Here is an 18,673-nt window from a genome sequence, read left to right as displayed (position 1 = left end):
CAGCACTTGGGAGGCAGAGGCAGGCGGATTTCTGAGTTCGAGGCCAGCCTGGTCTACAAAGTGAGTTCCAGGACAGCCAGGGCTATACAAACCCTGTCTCGAAAAATCAAAAAAACAAAAACAAAAACAAAAACAAAACCCCCAAAAACAGAACAAGTATGGATCTATCTAAAGAAAGAAACTTGCCTAATTGTGCTGTGGCCATGGCTCTCACAGAATCACAGAAATTGTGAATGGTGCGGATAACTCGCCGAGTAGAAAGATCCAGGAGTAAGATGTGGCCTCCTCCAGTTCCGATCCAGAGAGCCGTGTTCTTCTGCAGGCAGAGGGCCTTCACCCTCCCAGAGTAGGACAGCTGATGTTTCCATTCCTTGTTTAGTTTTACCATCACCTCCCTAGAACCATAAAGAAAGTATTTATTCAATGTTCTAATGGCACTGAAGAGACTTGGAAGACTTACCTATGCATGTACAGCTTACTAAATTTTAAACAATGGCGGTGTCAAGGCAGTCATCTTGGAATTCTGAACACAGGTTCCCTGGCTTTAGTTACCAAAATCACAGGAATTATGATTCTTTATTTAAAAGCAGCACAGCATTTTCAGGAAGCTTCCATCCATCCTCCCTCCAACTTTAAACAACTCATTGTACTGAGGTAATGTGAGTTCTGTGTAAAATAGCTTTTATGCTGTATTGTTTAGGGATTAATGACAGGAACAGAGCCTGCACGTACATATTCAGTAACCATGCAAGTATCAGGGTCTGCACTGGAAGGAAAACCTGAAAAAATGGAAGGCTGGCTTTATGCTCTGGGTAGAGTTCAAGACTGCAGAGTTCAATTGTTTAACACAAAAAGCCAGGAAGCACATTCCTTTTCCTGAAGCACAAGTTTTCAAAGATATTGATGATTGCCATAACCTCTCAACTTTAGGAAATTCTTAAGTGAATTAGATGGATATTCATTGTTTTGTAATGAATGTTATAACTTGTAAATATTTACTATAAATACAATGAAATCTCCTAGTGTTAATATAAAGGAATTAGTTTCAATGCTCTCTGTGAAATCCAAAAATTACAAAAGAAGTCACTTATATTCAAATACATAGATATATAGGTGATATACATATAATCTATACCTATATAATATAGATAGATAGATAGTATGATATGATATGATATAGATATATATGTGTAAGAAAATACATAGATGTGTTAACAAAGAGTAAACTTTCTCCAAAATATTGTTTTTAATTTCCCTAGAAGACAGGAATAAAGAAAAGCCACAATTCCTTTCTCTGTAGACCCTGACTTGTAAAATCAGAGGTAGAGTAACCAATTCATTTACTTTAAGAAGTGCACACAGTCTATTAATTCACAGAGCTTTTCTGCTTTCTTGTCCCACACCTCGACGACAGGGCTGTTTTTCTTGGCAATATAGAGGGCTGTGTCTACTGCCAGCGCTATGATGTTAGAATCGCTGAAAGCCGCATAAGAAAACCTGAGGGGGGAGAAAGATAGAAAAAATATATTCAGAAAGTTAACGCTATTTGCAAAATCAAACAAGTTGTGCTGTCGTAATTATAACATATTTTTCCCTCAACCCAGTTGAATGACTTGGCTACTTAACCCATTCTGGTTAACTGGTTTGGGCTGTACTTGACCACAGAATAAACTGTACAGTTCTGCAGCTTAGGTCAACCTGATTCTGTATGGAATTTTACACGACCTCTTAAATCCTCAAAGAAATATGGTGTCTGTAAGTTTTAGACACGTCAACAGAATCCTTGTTGCCATGAGTGTTAGAGAAACCTGAGAGCCTAGAATTGTACCTAAAATTAAAAAGATGTGGAGATAAATTACAGTGGCAATGTCTCCAAACATCAAAGAACCCCAAGCTTTGTAAACGTAAGTCAATCAAATATGGAAACAAACAAACAAACCAACCTTCCACATAGATTCAAATGAGTACAACCTTTACAGAGCTTGGGAAATTAGACACTTGTTATTTATTCTCCTTGAGAACAGAAGAAAATAGAAAGCATTTTCAAATATTGCTCTTTTAACCTTACACATAAGTGTCATATATAGCTCACAAGCAGATTAGAGACTGTAGGCCCCATCTGCATGGCATGCTCCAGGCTCACTTTAAGGTTTCACCTTAATGTCAGCTTCTCTGGAATTCTTCCCTGATCTCTGGGAGAGAACAGGCAAGCTGTTTCCTTCCCCCTAATTGCATAGCTGTAATCTCTCTCATAGTCCTGTTAAACATAAAGTCTCACTCATTAGTGTATCCCCCACACTAGACTGTCAATACAACTTCCTAAAGACAAATGCCAATCTCTCCTATATGCCCACAATTCAGTGCACCATTATCATACACAGTGAAGTGTGTGTGCTGTGCTGGCCCATTTGATTCACTGAGTGGACAGAAGGATGGATCAACAAAGAGTGAACTAGCAAGGTTGAATGGGCACCTGGACAAAGTGAGGAACTTCAAATTAGTGATTGACTTGGACAGAATATATAGAAATGTCAGGGGAATTGAAAAAAAATCAATATTTCTTTTAATAAGCAGGAGGGTTTTTTTTCCTCCATTTTTTCTTTCTGTTCTCCTGCCAGAGAGCCATTGTTTTCATTGATTTTGCTCAAGTGTTTGCTGAGTCTCCAATAAAGACTTCCGTGAGCATGAACATAAACACATGGTTTTAGAACCACGCAACAGTTTCGTGTGTTGTCTTGTGTTGATCTTTAACCATAAAATTACCTCCCTGCAGGCTTAATTCAGTGATACAGAAGTCACCTAGCACTCACAGGGCCCCACGTTCTGTCCTACCATAATAAATGCAAATAAATTTATAAAAAAAGATGAATCTCAGTGCCTAGATACGCAAAAAGAATACATCTTACAAATGGTAAATAATCCACCCCCAGGCCACGTGACTGGCATGTTGCAGAAGTGAGACACAAAACGAGTCTCAGACTCTAAAAGCGGACATTTTTCAGTACTACATATGTCTTCCAGTCATGGAACACAGCACTAACTATAGGGTACTGTAATGACGCTGTCCCCGATCAGTGCTCTGACCTCTGTGTATGTGGAGAGCACAGCAGTAAATACCCTTAGAACAAGGCAACTGTTACCCTGTGCCTTATGTGATGTGAGTCTTCATCTCTCTAGGAAAATGAACCCCTGGGTGAGGCTGCTCTTCATGGCTGTTTTCCATCCACACAAGGTACCAATACATACCCATGATACCATCAAATGCTCTATATCAAATGGATGTCTCTGCTTCTAAAATATTTAAGGATTGTATACTTCTCTAAAAAGTGAATATCACAGAAAAAGGAGGCTATCCAAATACTTACACATGCTAGTAAACACATCCAATAAATATTGCAAAACTACCACTCATCTGTACTGACTTGTAATATACTGGAGTATATCTTAATGATGATTATGTTTTAGAATCATCTAATACCATAATCCATTAAAGCATTGAAACTGAAGCCAGAATCCTCTTAGTTGTCTTGATTTCATTGGCATGAAGCAAGGCCTGGGCATGAGACTGACTGAGCTCCCTAGCAATTTTTGATCACAGCTCATGGGGAACCACTGTGAACAATGGAATTAAGATATTACATTAAAAAGCAGTAGGGTAACTGCTGTGAAGGAAAGGCCTGGGGCAGTGAAAGCACAAGGAGAAGCCAGGGAACTTCCCTGAGTGGAAGGAGAGCGGCCACACAGGAGGCAGCATTTGGACCGGAAGCAGACCAAGCAAGAGCTCAGCAGGGAGGAGGGATGCAAATGGGGGCAAGCCCATGGAGAGGCTGGGGATACACCAGGGATGTGATCTTTGAGAGTAGAGGTGATTCCAGTTTAGCCAAAGTGCAGGGGCAGCAGTGAAATTTGAATCCAGACAGTTGAGCTGAACTAAATGAATATAGCACAATAGGGAGGGCCAGAAGACTTTCAGCAGGAGAGCTACTTGGCTTGCATTCATGAGGGTTCTTTTTCTAATGTGAGACAGACTGGAGAACAACTTATGGCCCAGACGCTGAGAACTGGATAGGAAACACCTACTCTTAACACAGCCACAGCCACCCTGGGCTATGGTAGCAGCAGAGAGGTTCAGGGGTTTGAGAAACAATGGGGAAAGCCAAGTCACTATGAGAACAAAGGACACTGCTGTCAAGGGTTAGCCCCAGTTTCAGCACTGGAGATCCAGACAGACACAATGAGCAAGTCCCCCGGAAGAGAGATTTGCGACCAGGAGCTGGTGGCTGTCACATCAGTTGATGTACTTGAGAGCACATCAGGTACTAAGCGTTATGTTAACATCCTTACACTAATCTTATTTAACCTTCTAAACATCCCTTTGGGATGAAAAATAGGACAATATCTGAGTGACAGTGAAATGGATACTGATAGGTGATTCTCCAAGTTAACAAATCCAATACGCAGCAGAGCCAACATCTGACTTTGTGTTTGCTTTTGCCTCCAGACTACACTGCCTGATACTGAGGAGAATAAAAAGGAAAAGTAGATTTGGTTAAAATCCAATTAAAATGGAACCACTTCACTGGAAGCTACTGGACAACTCAGAGGAACTCAACTGTAGACAATGACTAATGTCCCAAAGAACCCACCAGTAGGACATAGATCAGTGGGTAGGGGACGGGACCCATGGGCCCCTTACTAATTCAAGGAATGGGTCTAGTCTTGGGTAGGCCTGTAGGCAATCGTAGCTGCTATGAGGTTGTGACTATATTGAGCTGTCTTTGTCTTGCTCAGAGGTCAGCATTTCAGCTATGACCTCTGAGGCATAAATGTCCTTTTTAGGACTGAGCACTCTACCATCAGTTACTCTCAGAACCCCATGGTTGCACAGATGATAATGGTTAAACTCAGTGGAGAGACAGACAGACAGAATGACAGACAGATGGACAGATGGACATAGACAGAGATAGGCAAAGAGTAGAGTTAGAGACACACAGAGAGTTGGATATTCTATAGGAAATTGTAGAGAAGAGGGAACTACTTAGGGGTGGGAGGGAGACTTGAGAGGATATGGTAACAGTAATCAGAATGTCCTTTATACCTGTATAAAGTTATCAAAGAACAGATTAAAACACAAAAGATTTTGAAAATTTGTGCAACATACTAGTTCAATGCTTATATATTTTCATTTTGTTTGAAACTGGTGTCACTAACTTGGTCGTAATTTTGATAACCAATTATTAAATTTAGAAATTATCATACTTAAAATCTAAGTTTTGTTACAACTGATACTTAAGATATTTGTAAATAACTGGACATATAAAAATCCACAGCGTCAGTTAGCTGGACATCATTCCCTCCTCATTACAAATTTCTGATTTTAGCAATAATTAAACAATGTTTTAATGCTACTGTGATAGCTAGAACTTACTAAATTTTCTGTTAAGGTTGTTTCATCACTTAAGAGACAAATGTTGCATTTCTGATGATATTTAGTATCAATATGGTCTGTGAGTAGTTTATTAATATAATTCTAAAGAGAAAAACATGAGTAAATAGTAAATTGGCTGTACAGAATGAAAATAACTTACAGCTGGTTGGTTTTTGTCTCGATGAGTTTCTGAATGGTGAAATCATTGGAAAAGGAGAAGACCTTTGTGCCACACCCTCCCCATGTGATGTGTCTTTCAGATGAATTCAGGGACTCGCTCAGGCACATCAGGGGCGTACTGATGTCGCCTATGTGTAGTGTCTTCAAGGGGGCAGCTCCTTTACACTGCAGAGAGTAGGAGAGAAAGCTAAGCGAGCGATGCGATGCTGGCAACATTCCACTTCACAGAAGTGCTTTCTATTTTAAATGACATGGAATAATTTAGGCTTTCCAAAATTTCTACTAAGACAGGGCTTAGTTAAACTAGCATTCAAGTTGTCACCTCATGATCAGACTCTTCTCTTCCCTGTGCAAAGAAACAGCATGCAAAAAACAGCCTATTCATCAGAGCTGCTTCTCTTTCTTTCTTTTTTTCCCCCAATCAGTTAATTATTTTATTTATTTCACTTCCTGATTGGAGCTTTCACTCTCTCCTCCCAGTCTCTCCTTTTCCCTCCGTTCCCTTTCTCTTCAGAAGGGAGACCTCACACAGATGTCTTATAAAAGAGATATAGGATATGACCATATGTGACTCTCCCCCCCCCCCAAAGAGGTTATGACTCTCAGGTTGATAACCACTGCTTTACACGATTAAAAGGAAATGTTGGTGTCACGAAGTGGAAGCTGTTGGACTAGATGGAACCATGAAGAATTGATGGAAGAATAAATACTGTAATAACTAAAAGACTCATTACAGGAAGTTGGATGACTTATTCAGCACCTAAGAAGTGTTTCCATGTAGAGGGGAGGAGAGAGAGGAGGAAGGGAGGGGAGTTGGGCTGGGGAATGAACCCAAGACATCCTAAAGGTTCACTGCATTCTCTACTGAGCTATGCCTCCTGCTGCCCACCCAGGAAGTCAAACGTCAGTATCTTTTTTTTTTTTTTTCTGGAATGTTTTTATAGAGAATATCTTCTTCAATCCTACAGATAGAATCATCTCCATTTCTATCACCTCAAATAGGATTTCATCTTTTGTTTACCTTCAGTTCATTCATAATTCATATAAATCATTGACTCCGGCAGCAAGTATTTTCCGAGGCTGTATTATTATGCTAAATGTATGGAACAATAAATAGATAACAGGAGAAATATATGATGCTTCTTATCACATTAGGGAGAGATATGTAAAACGAACTCATTAAAAATACACTTTTGCTGGCATATGCAATAGTGTCTGGGTTTGGTGGCTGATTATGGGATGGATCCCCGGGTGGGGTGGTCTCTGGATAGTCCATCCTTTCATCTTAGCTCCAAACTTTATCTCTGAAACTCCTTGTATGGGTATTTTGTTCCCTATTCTAAGGAGGAACGAAGTATCCACCCACTGGTCTTCCCTCTTCTTGATTTTCTTGTGTTTTGCAAATTGTATCTTGGGTGTTCTATGTTTCTGGGCTAATATCCACTTATCAGTGAGTGCATATCTAATGACCTTCTTTTGTGATTGGGGTCTCATATGAGGCTATGCCAGTGCCTGGCAAAGTTAGAAGTGGATGCTCACAGTCATCTATAAGATGGAACACAGGGCCCCCAATGGAGGAGCTAGAGAAAGTACCCAAGGAGCTGAAGGGGTCTCCAACCCTACAGGTGGAACAACAATGTGAACTAACCAGTAACCCCAGAGCTTATGTCTCTAGCTGCATATGTAGCAGAGATGGCCTAGTCGGCCATCACTGGGAAGTATTGCAATACTCCTTGGCATTGCAAACTTTATATGCCCCAGTACAGGGGAATGCCAGGGCCAAGAAGCAGGAGTGGGTGGGTAGGGGAGCAGGGCGGGGGAGGGTATAGGTAACTTTCGGGATAGCATTTGAAATGTAAAGAAAATATATAATATAAATAAATAAATAAATGGGGGGGGGACACTTTTATGTAAGACGCATTCAGCATTTACCTTAACGGCTTTATCTTCAAATATCATTAAGTTACCATCAGCAGTTCCCACCAAAAGAAAGTTACTTTGCTTGCTGAAAGGAAAAAAAAAATACCAAGATTGTTACAAAATAACATTGTTTTGAGTAACCTGGCTTTTAAGTTCTCTCATCTTGTCTAAACTTAAGACAGGTGCCTCTCTGACCACTGTTTTAGCCTCCCCTCCTGAAAGCACAGAGATTATGCATCCATTTTCCAGTCCCTGGGGAAAAAAACAGGGACCTAGCTTCAGTAAGGGACAATTAGCAAAGACATGTAGCAAATTCACAAGAGCGCTCCTCTGCCACTCTCCACAATATCCTTCAATATCTTCCACAACTGTAACCCATCCCTGTGCCTAAAGTTCTCCCATCTTTGTTTCAGTGAGATCGAGTTTGCTATCTTTTCCCAATGTTAGCACCAAATAAAACCCTCTTTGCCTTTGTAATTCAATCCAATGAAAGTTTTCTTCAGCATTATCCAAATAGTTTCAACTCCAAAATTTATAGAGTGATTTATACAGTGCAGTTCACACTTCGGGCTCCCAAGATTCATATTATATACTACTTTCTCCAGTATTGGCTTAAAACAAAAAAAGCATATCAAATATAATCCTAATGGTTCATAGAAATCATCCTGTCTTCCATAATATGTCTCCCAACCTAGGACTCAAGCCTAAACTTCTGCTACTTAGATATACTGATTATGATCTATAAACCAATTGCATAAGAACTTCAATCTCTTTGGAATATGAGCTCTATAAATGACAAAAACTAAGAGATTTTTTAAACCTCTATTACCTATTAGCAGCTTAAAATTTATTACAATTTATTTTAGCATGGGGGATGTAAGGTGTACAGGAGCCATAGTATGGGTACAGAGGACAGAGGTCAATTTGAAGCACTCAGTTCTCTCCTTCTACTCTGTGGGGCCCGGGTATTAAACTCTTGATTTCAGAGTTGGGAGCAACTCTGCTCATTATCTACTGAGCCACTTCACAAGCACTTAAAAAGAAAACAACTTTTACACTTTATAAACAATGTAGATTATTTCACAAAGCAGTCGTTCAGTAACTACAGTTTCAATGCATCCCATTGAATCACCAAGTTGGTGCTATATTGATGTCTGCATTCAAGGAAAAATAAATAAACATTCAGCATCAATTAGACACATGCATGCACGCACACACACACACACACACACACCAAGGCAAGCTGACCAAGGCAAGCTGACCAGAGGGGAAGTCATAGCATAGCCACAGCTGCCCATGAGAAATAGTTGACATCTTTTACCTGCCTCAGCTATATGATCATATAGAAAAGGCAAACTTATCACTGTGGTCCTTCATGATTCTATTTAAAATAAGCAAACCAATAGCAAGCAGCAGAAGTCAGGAAATCTCTACTGATGTAATAATGCTGCAAATAACTAAAGCACCTGAAATTTCTATAATTTCCTTCAATTAACTGATAACCTTACCTCTGCTTGGCAAGGGAATTGCAATGCAAACAAGTGACAGAATCAGTCATCTTTTCCAGGGTGTGTCTCTTTGTCTCCTCTTCAACATTGATGACCAGGAGAGTTCCAGACTGTGTCCCGCACACAACCCAGCTCTCTTTCTCAGCAGCGAGATGCACCAAAGCCAAGCATAGTATTCTACTATCAGTAACTTCCTGTAAAGAAAAGAAAGTTAAATCTTGGAGACATGATTTTACGTTAAGTTACAAGGTCATGTATAGATTGAAAATGTCCTGTTATCAACATCCTTCAATATGACTACCTTGTGTGCTTACTTTTACCATCAATGCCTATTTTATTCAGTTTTCAACAATAGATAGTAAATCTGGTAAAGGTTTTTTGATACCTAGTTTCAGAGTATATCTGAATATGAAATTAAAGATTGAAATTCATTTTTTTTCAGAACCAATTCTTACTTCATCAAGATCATATGAAAGGGTTCATTCACCTTGAGCATAATTTTTGGCACAATATTTCAAGGCAATAGTCAAAATATCAAGTTACTCTTTAACTCTATAAATTCAACTGTTAATTTATTGATCTATCTTGTAGGAGTCATATATAGACTCTTTTGCTCATCCCCCCACTATTGGGAGTGTTGGCTGCCAACAGATCCAGAAATGTGTGATAGCACAGCCCCAATTCTAAAGCTAATGGACAACTGACATTGAAGAATGAATGTCTCACCTTACATGTAGACACCCTAGGACTGTCTAACCCATTGTATGTAGCCTTTGATGACCATCTGACTCCTATTATGTAGAAGGCACCCAAAGACCATTTGACCTTTTGTGTGGACATTCATTGGACATCTGGCTTTTGTGTACAGGCACCTGTTGACAAACTGGCCCCTTGTGTATGGACACCTGATGATAGTCTGGCACTTATATATGTATACTTGAACATCTGGATTTTTGTGTGTGAACAGTTCACAGTTCTGGTCAGACTCCAGAGTCCTTGAGGGAAGAGACTGTGGCTCATCTTCCTCATAAATCACATCATTTTTCTGAGACTCGTATTCTGTTGTCTTCCTTTGCCTCCTGCCAAGCTTCTCATTCCATGAGTCATAATTAACTGACACATGCACACACATGCCACACACATGTATGCATATATACACAGACATATATGTGTATACATATATATATATATATACATACACTGTATATATGTGTATATATACATACATGTATATGTGTATATATACATATATATGCTTATATGTGTATATATGCATACATGTGTACACATATACATATACTGTGATGTTAAAACAAAATGATCTGGTTCCACAGCCACTTACTTGTTCTAAAGGAAAGTTAATTAAAACATTTCTACATTGGCTCTTATTTGATTTCCTCCAAAGTAATTTTTAGCTGATGTAGGCTATAAGTTATTTTAAAGTATTCTGAAAGATTCTAATTTAAAAGGATTCATATTTACCTCATAGCTGTATCTTTCCGTGTTTAAGTCAAATAAGGAAAGCTGTCCTTTTTCCGTGTTCCCGCATCCCAACCAGAGAGTCGCACTCTTGCTATTGAGATTTGTGGCAACCATGCATTCAACAATGATGTTCTTAGGTATTAAAATGTGTCGCATGAGGCAAATTAATTCAGCCGAATTCAAAATGTCAAAGACCTGAGAAAGTTTGAAAATAATGAAACAGCATCCATCAAGTTGACATTTCTTTCTCATAGATCAAATGTGTCCTAAAGCTATATTAAACAAAACTTACAGTTCTCAGTTAAACTTTGACTTGATAATTTAGATCATTAAATACAACAGTCCAAATTACAGGTAAAATTATATATAAAAACCAAGCACAATATGTACCCTTTGTATACTGTGCATGTTATATACTATATGTACCCTTTGTATACTGTGCATGGTATATACTATATGTACCCTTTGTATACTGTGCATGGTATATACTATATGTACCCTTTGTATACTGTGCATGGTATATACTATACGTACCCTTTGTATACTGTGCATGGTATATCCTATACGTACCCTTTGTATACTGTGCATGGTATATCCTATACGTACCCTTTGTATACTGNACTGTGCATGGTATATCCTATACGTACCCTTTGTATACTGTGCATGGTATATCCTATACGTACCCTTTGTATACTGTGCATGGTATATCCTATACATACCCTTTGTATACTGTGCATGGTATATCCTATACATACCCTTTGTATACTGTGCATGGTATATACTATATGTACCCTTTGTATACTGTGCATGTTATATACTATATGTACCCTTTGTATACTGTGCATGGTATATACTATACGTACCCTTTGTATACTGTGCATGTTATATACTATATGTACCCTTTGTATACTGTGCATGGTATATACTCATTGTACGTGTGCTATGGTACTTCTTTTAACATAGAAAGTTCAAAAGTGCTAACTAAACCAAATTTATGTACTTGTACTCAATTCTATATTTCAGAGTCAATCAACTGGGAAAAGAAAAAAAATAATGCATCACATCAGAAAAGAAGTACATCTATCAGTTGTAGGAAGTGAAATCCGTATTTGTTTAACAAGTTAGATACCATCTCTAGATCTGCATTTGAGTTTTCCTTTAAGTACTAAAGAACAGAGGACCACTGAGTGCACAATAAGCAAATCTAAGCAAGAGCCAGGATGCTAGGAAGAGAACTGGGCCAGCCTCCTAACCTACAAGACCGCAACAGAGTTTCTTATTCTCTCTATGCCTGGCTTAGACAAGCTGATGAATTATCCATCCTGCTTAGTACAAACAGACTGTACGAAGACAAATTCTGAAGTACAAGCTTTGCAAAGCTATACTACACTTTAGACTCTCAGAGCTACGATGGAGTCCATAAAATACAAATAAAGAGAAACAGTACTTGAGCAATGAAAAATTTTACTATGATAAAATAAGAAATAAAATAAGGGAGCCACATGGTTGAAGCAATTGTAGAGTGTTTGTCATGGTCATTATTTTTGTACTGCACTATTTCTGATCAGGACACTGAAAGTTGAATAAATCTTCAGATATTGCCCATGATTTAAAATCAATACAGCACAACAGAAGATCCACGTTCATGGTAATCTATGAAAGTTCAAACTGACCTAAAGTATAGCAAGAGTTTCCTTTCAGATATTATGTCAGAAGGTATTACTTTGCATCAACTTCTAGCTCCAAATAACTTAAAATATTGGATGAATTTTTAAAATGCATTGAATCCAATCTCTTAGTTTATGTCTTCTTATTGGGGGAATTAAGGCTATTAATATTGAAAGGTAGCCAAGAGCAGTATTTATTAATGCTCATTATATTGTGATCACAGTGTGTGCTCCCCTGCCACTTTTGACTAACTGTTCTGGGATTATTCATTCACTGTATCATTTTGTGGGTAGTTAATCTCTTCAGGCTGATGTTGAATTTGTCATCCCTTCTATAAATCTGGATGGCTACATTTATTACTATAAAATGTTTCCTTTCTCTGGGAAGTGTGATTGATAGTTTTGCTGGGTATAGTAGTCTGGGTTAGCATCTATAATGCCTTAAAGCTTGTAGAATGATGGTTCAGGTCCTTCTAACTTCCAAAGTCTCCATTGAGAAGACAGGTATTATTCCAGATTTTGACTTCAAATATGACTTGGTCTTTTTCCTTTGAAACTTTGACTATCTTTTCTTTATTATGTATATTAGATAATTTTTATTATGTGTTGTGGGAATTTTCTTTTTCAAGACTGTCTTTTTAGTGTTCTGTATGCTTCTTGTACCTCTTTAGTTTGTGTAAATTGTCTTCTGTGATTTCGTTAAAAATATTCTCTATGTCTTTGACCTGAGTTTATCTCCGTATCCCTATTCATTACAAGTTGATATTTTCATAATGTTCCAGATTTTCTGGATGTTTTGCACCTGAATTTCTTTTCTAATTCAAGAGTTTCTTTGAGTGAGATAACTATTTCTTTTATCTTGTCTTCAAAAACATGAAATTTTCTCTCCCACATCTTTTAATCCATTGATGAGCCTTGCCCATGAGGATTTTGACATCCTTAATATTTCATTTCCAATTTTATTTCAATTTGAGTTTTCTTTAGTGGTTTTATTTCTTTGTTAAATTTGATGTTCATTTCTTGAGTAGTTTCACATTGCTCATTGAGATAGTTATCCATATCTTATATAAGGTTCTTGAGCATATCCATAATTGCTATTTTGAAATCCTTGTCTCATATTTCAGATAAACTGCTTTTCTCAGGTCCTAACACAAAACACTTGCTGGTCTCTTGTTTTGGTTGTTCACAATTGTTTATTTGTTTTTGTGCTGAGATCTAAGCATCTAGAGTTGGGATGTTTGGGCTATTTCTTGCTGTGGATATCTTTGTTGAGTAGGTATTTTATCTTATGGTTGCTATTGCCCAATCTGAGTTGAACTATCCATAGTGGCTATAGGGTCTCCAAGTTCCAGGGGAAGTATGCTCGGAATGGGTTTCCTTGTTAGACCTGTTCTGCAGGTCTTCAAGGAGTCACAAAACAAAGGAGCTGGGCTAAAAAGAAAGGGTGAGGAAGGCAGTGGGGGAGAATTAAAGGACCCTGGTGCCAAGAGACAAGTCCTGGAGCAAGGGATAGGAATGGAGTAAAGGTTCCTCTGACAAGCTGCAGCAAGACTAAGGCTAAGTCTGGAGGTATCAGAATGAAGGACTGGAAGGACCATAAAGGTCCCACTACCTGAGTCTCATCCTAGTATGGCAGTTTTGGGTCCATGATAGAGGTTCTGTGAATCAGAGGAGACAAAAGGAACTGAGGATAGACTAAAAGGACAAGCCAAGGGGATTCACCAGGAAGAACTAGGAAATCCTTTGTTCCTCACAAAGAGGCCAAGTCCCTAGGACATAGGAGTGAGCTAAAACTTTAATTAAAACAAAGCAAAACAAAAAAGCTAGGTATTTGTTAACCTTGTGGGAAAGGATCCCTTAAAATGTGACCTAAAAAGAAACAAGCATCAAAAGATGTTAAACATGTTCGTATTAAAATAAAGGCATTATGTTCATAAATATGCCAAAAGAGAAACTGTTATGTTTTATAAAAAAGAAAAAAGAAGACAAGGATATGTTTTGTAGATCCAGGCATGGTGAGGTGGAGTGGTGCCTCAGCAGGTCCATGCTGACAAATCCCTTCCCCCTGAGGGACCAGCATAGAATAGAATTTATTTAGGGCATAGGAAGGGGAGTAAGGGAATAGACACACACACACACACACACACACACACACACACACACACACACAGAGACAGACAGACAGACAAACAGAGACAGAGAGAGAGAGGCAGAGAGAGAGGAGAGGAGAGGAGAGGAGAGGAGAGGAGAGGCCAGCCAGGTACATGTGGGGGGGAGGGGAGAGAGGGAGAAAGGGGTCAGAGAGAGAAAGGATGAAGAGAGAGTAAGAGAGTAAGAGAGCAATGAGGGGGCAAACAGTCCCTTTTATAGTAAGCCAGGCATACCTGGCTGATGCCAGGTAACTGTGGGGTGGAGCCTAGAAGGAATGTTAAGAGAAGCGATAAAGGAAACCACATAAAATCAAAAAGAAATCTTTACTCTAGATCTCCAAGAAAGAATAACATATATGAAAAATGTCTTTCTCACATGTAAAATTTGTGAGTAGATAATTGAGTAGAAAAATGGGTACATCAATAAGAAATACATTTCATAAAAAGACATACATGCATGTAATGTGCACGTATCAGCAATAATAGATATGTACACAAAGAAATATGTGAGTATATGTACCTACCATCAATGATGATGGCTCTTGGGGTGATGGGGTTACAGTGTGTGTTAGAATGACAGAGATTATAAAAATTATATTTTATAACTAACACTATAAATATATATAAAACATTATGACATTTAACTCTATGTATATGTTAATTTATGGGTTTAAGTATATATTTAAAAATTATATGCTTATAAGTATACAAAAGAATATGATATTTGATACAAAATATTAAAAATTTTTAGCATGTGTGTACCTGGGCAGAAGTGGGTCTTTCTTGAGGATTTTCTTTCAAACACTTTGTAATTAACTTCTCAACCATAGGCCATGGGGCACAGCCATATTCTTTAACTGGATCTGAAACATAAAGATGATCATTCCAGCATACAAAATAAAACAAAAGTTAAGTGCTTACTATCAACATATATGAGTTCAAAAATGCAATGGAAACTCTGATCCATAATTCTAAGTTTACTATGACATAGTTGGTTTTGTTAACTTCATCTTCAGTAGAGCCATCACAAAAGAGTTCCATCCTTGTATTTCTACCAGTTAGGAGGTAGATGATGGATGATCTGAAGTTCAATGTTAGAAACAGCTACATAGCAAGATTAATATCTGCCTGGTCTACATAAAATCATCTCACTACCACCACTCCAAAACAAACAAATAAAAGATCTGCTGACTTCTTATGGTATCAAAAGAAATACAAAGATCAAATGAATATAATAAAGACATTTTTATTTGATATTTGCATAGAGACTTTGAAAACATTTTTGCTCATATAATAAATAGCTACTCTGAAAATACTTTTACTTTAATACTCACAAAGAGCAAGCATTAGAGCAAGCAGTTGGTTTGCATGCATTTAATATTTCCTTTAGAAATGCCACTCTTCAAGTGGGTATACAGCAGAGAACAGGGCACTTATACTGGAAAGCTAACAGGAATGATACGGATGATGGCTAAGTGGCATCTGAATTGGGTTTGACAATAATCCATTTCCTTTTCCTGAGTCTTTAAAGGTCCCTAAAGGGTAGTTGATGCCACAGTGCCCATAGCAGCCCTGAGTGCATACTCAAGCCTATCTTGGGGGAGAAGGAAGTCTTAGAAATCGCTACATAACTCCGTATTAGCAGATGAAGTCATAGTCAAGAACAGATGAAAGGTCATGAAATTCGTTGGAGCCACGAGACACCCATTCAAAATGAAGCTTCCCTCGTCAAGCACTCATTTACCATTTCTCATTAATATTCATAGCAAAGGATGTTATAAATTATTAAAGGCCTCTTCATGAATATGAATTACTTTGCTCAAAAGCAAATGAAAACATCCCAGGCTATGATGCATTCTGCAATTGTTATCAGAGCTACAAACACAAGCCTGATTCTAATGGTAGTCCTCCTTTCCCAAAGGTCCTCCCAAGGGAATACCAAACACCAGTACTTCCTTTGGATTTCATTAAGCCTAAAAAAGCTAGGTTTTTCCTGTCATCTTTATTATTGTATCACAAAATTTAAGAAGATCTATGCACTTAGCCAGAGTCATCAAACGCTACATGACCATGCTGACATTAAGAAAAGAACTCTTGTAGATAAAACCAGAACTTACCTGGCAACTTCCCTTGTATGGCTAACTCATCAAACTCATTTGGGAACCTCAAACCCTCCATAATCCTACTCCCAGTTGTCCAAATATCGTGAAGTAGTAAGCCAAAAGAATAAACATCGGCCTGTTGGTTATAAATGACATTCCCCCTGGCAACTTCAGGTGCCCGGAACCCTGAAAGGAAACAGATACAGCAATAAATTTAGCAAACACCAGGGCCTGCATGTAGGCCAACTACTAAGAAACAAGTCAAGGAAACGGATGGGATCTAAGTCAGGCCAGGTCATTGCTGCAGTAAGAAACCTGGAAGAAGTCAGTAAGCAGTGAGCGGGCATGTCTCGGGCACCATGCCACTGCCTCTCTTAAAGGACAGATATTTTGATCTTTACTACAGAACCTTATACTCCTACTATGATATCTTAGTCTTAAAAGATGATACTAAAGGGTAATATTGATAAACACTGAATAATAAATTATTAAATAGAGACTAACTTGTAGGCATAATGTATCTATTTCATTGGGTTCTTTTTTATTTCCATTAATTTATTGACTTTACATCCCATCCCCCTCCCTCTGTAGGGGGCCACTATGATGCTAAGGTCTTGTTCTCCAGATGGTTCTTGATCTGTCAGTAAAGACAGCCATGGGCCAATTTCTGGGTGGTAGGGATAGGTGGGACTTCCAGGTCCCTGGAGGCAGTCAGCGAGACAAAAGGAAGGAGAACTGAGTTCACCATACTTTGGAAAGAGGAGAACCAGGCAACCATGTGAGGTCTGGGGAGGAGCAGAAGGTTGTGGCCACTCCTATAGATGGGTGATCAGAGATGTTTAGCAGGGACTAGACTCAACTGATCAACTAAGTTAGGACCGGCAGGAGGATCAGGGCTAAGGGTCATGATAAAGGCGCATTTTCCAGGTGGGACACAGTAGTACCCAACAATTGTGCTAAGGAGACAAGTTGAGATGGAACAACTGTGTGTCTGTGTCTTTTACCTGTGGATTCAAGGGAAGCTGGGTGGGGGCTGGTAGCACAGCCACTTCCTGGAACAAAGGCAAGTAGATCAAAACTCCCCACAACACCCCTCTCTTTCTAGCACTCCCTTCATATAGCCCCTATCCCATACCACCTTCCCTTCTCCTCTGAGAAAGGGGAGCCCCATCCCAAGCACAAACCCACACTGGTACACCAGGTCACTGCAGGACTAGGCACATCCTCCCCTACTGAAGCCAGAAAAGGCAGCCCAGCTAAGGGAACAGGACCCAAAGGCAGGCAGAAGAGACAGTAGAGACACTCCCTGCTCCAGTTGTAGGGAGTGGGGATGACAGAGACACACCCATATGAAGACCAAGCCGTACATCTGCCACATGAACATCCACCACACATGTGCAGGGGGCCTAGGTCCAGCCCAAGCATGTTCCTCAGTTGTTATTTCAGTCCCCAGGATCCAACAAGGATCCAGGTTAATTGACACTGTTGGTCCCTATACCTTCCGGGCCTCTCAATCCTTGCCTTCCATGAGACCCTCTGAGCTCTGTCTAATGTTTGGTTATGAGTCTCTGCATCTCTTTCGGTCACCTGCTGGGTGGAGCTTCTCAGAGGACAGTCATGGTTAGGCTCCTGTCTGTAGAGTATCCTTAATAGTGTCAGGGATTGATTCTTGCCCATGGGATGGGTCTCGAGATGGGCCAGTCATTGGTTGGGTATTCCCTTAGTGCCTGCTCCATCTTTGCCTCTGCGCTTCTTGTAGGCAGGACAGATTTTGGTTTGAAGGGTCCATCTACAAACTAACAATCAAGTATGTAAAATCTCACAGGAAAACAAAAAGCCTTTATCAATATTCTCCTTTTTTTTTTAATGCAACTGTTATCAGGACAGAGGTTTACACAGAAGAGGGGGACATTTTACAGACTTAAAGTCACTAACTCGTCTAAAATTCCTATGGGTTCATTAGTTCTAGAACTTAGGATTCCATTCTACCCAATGAAATTAAAAACTACAGTTTTCTTTCTTAAAACAAACAAACAAACAAAAACGCAAGAATTAGCTGCGGTCCGGAAAGAGAGTACTTGCTCAGCTTGCAGAATGCAACAGGTGCTGGCTTTTATCTTTGTTATCACAAATCGATTAATTAGCCTAGTCATTAAGACAAATCAAAATCCTTTCAGGATTATGCCCGAAATTCCGTGTGTGTGTGTGTGTGTGTGTGTGTGTGTGTGTGTGTGTG

At 39.0% G+C, this 18,673-nt stretch overlaps 1 protein-coding gene across 2 annotated transcripts in view; it reads right to left on the bottom strand.

Annotated features, from left to right (window-relative positions):
- Positions 1-18,673, bottom strand: part of Lrrk2 (leucine rich repeat kinase 2) — a 141,681-nt gene that overhangs the window by 3,972 nt on the left and 119,036 nt on the right. For both annotated transcript variants that reach the window (XM_029469790.1, XM_021183253.2), the window contains exons 42-49: positions 16,453-16,623; positions 15,098-15,198; positions 10,519-10,713; positions 9,037-9,230; positions 7,541-7,613; positions 5,589-5,773; positions 1,345-1,497; positions 187-395 (exon numbers count right to left, since the gene is read on the bottom strand). In XM_029469790.1, coding sequence (XP_029325650.1) covers positions 187-395; positions 1,345-1,497; positions 5,589-5,773; positions 7,541-7,613; positions 9,037-9,230; positions 10,519-10,713; positions 15,098-15,198; positions 16,453-16,623 — 1,281 coding nt within the window. The remainder of the gene's footprint in view (positions 1-186; positions 396-1,344; positions 1,498-5,588; positions 5,774-7,540; positions 7,614-9,036; positions 9,231-10,518; positions 10,714-15,097; positions 15,199-16,452; positions 16,624-18,673) is intronic.

The sequence above is a fragment of the Mus caroli genome, chromosome 15 (genome assembly GCF_900094665.2).
Source record: "Mus caroli chromosome 15, CAROLI_EIJ_v1.1, whole genome shotgun sequence".
NCBI classification, from domain to species: Eukaryota; Metazoa; Chordata; class Mammalia; order Rodentia; family Muridae; genus Mus; species Mus caroli.
This window is presented reverse-complemented; position numbering and strand designations above follow the sequence as displayed.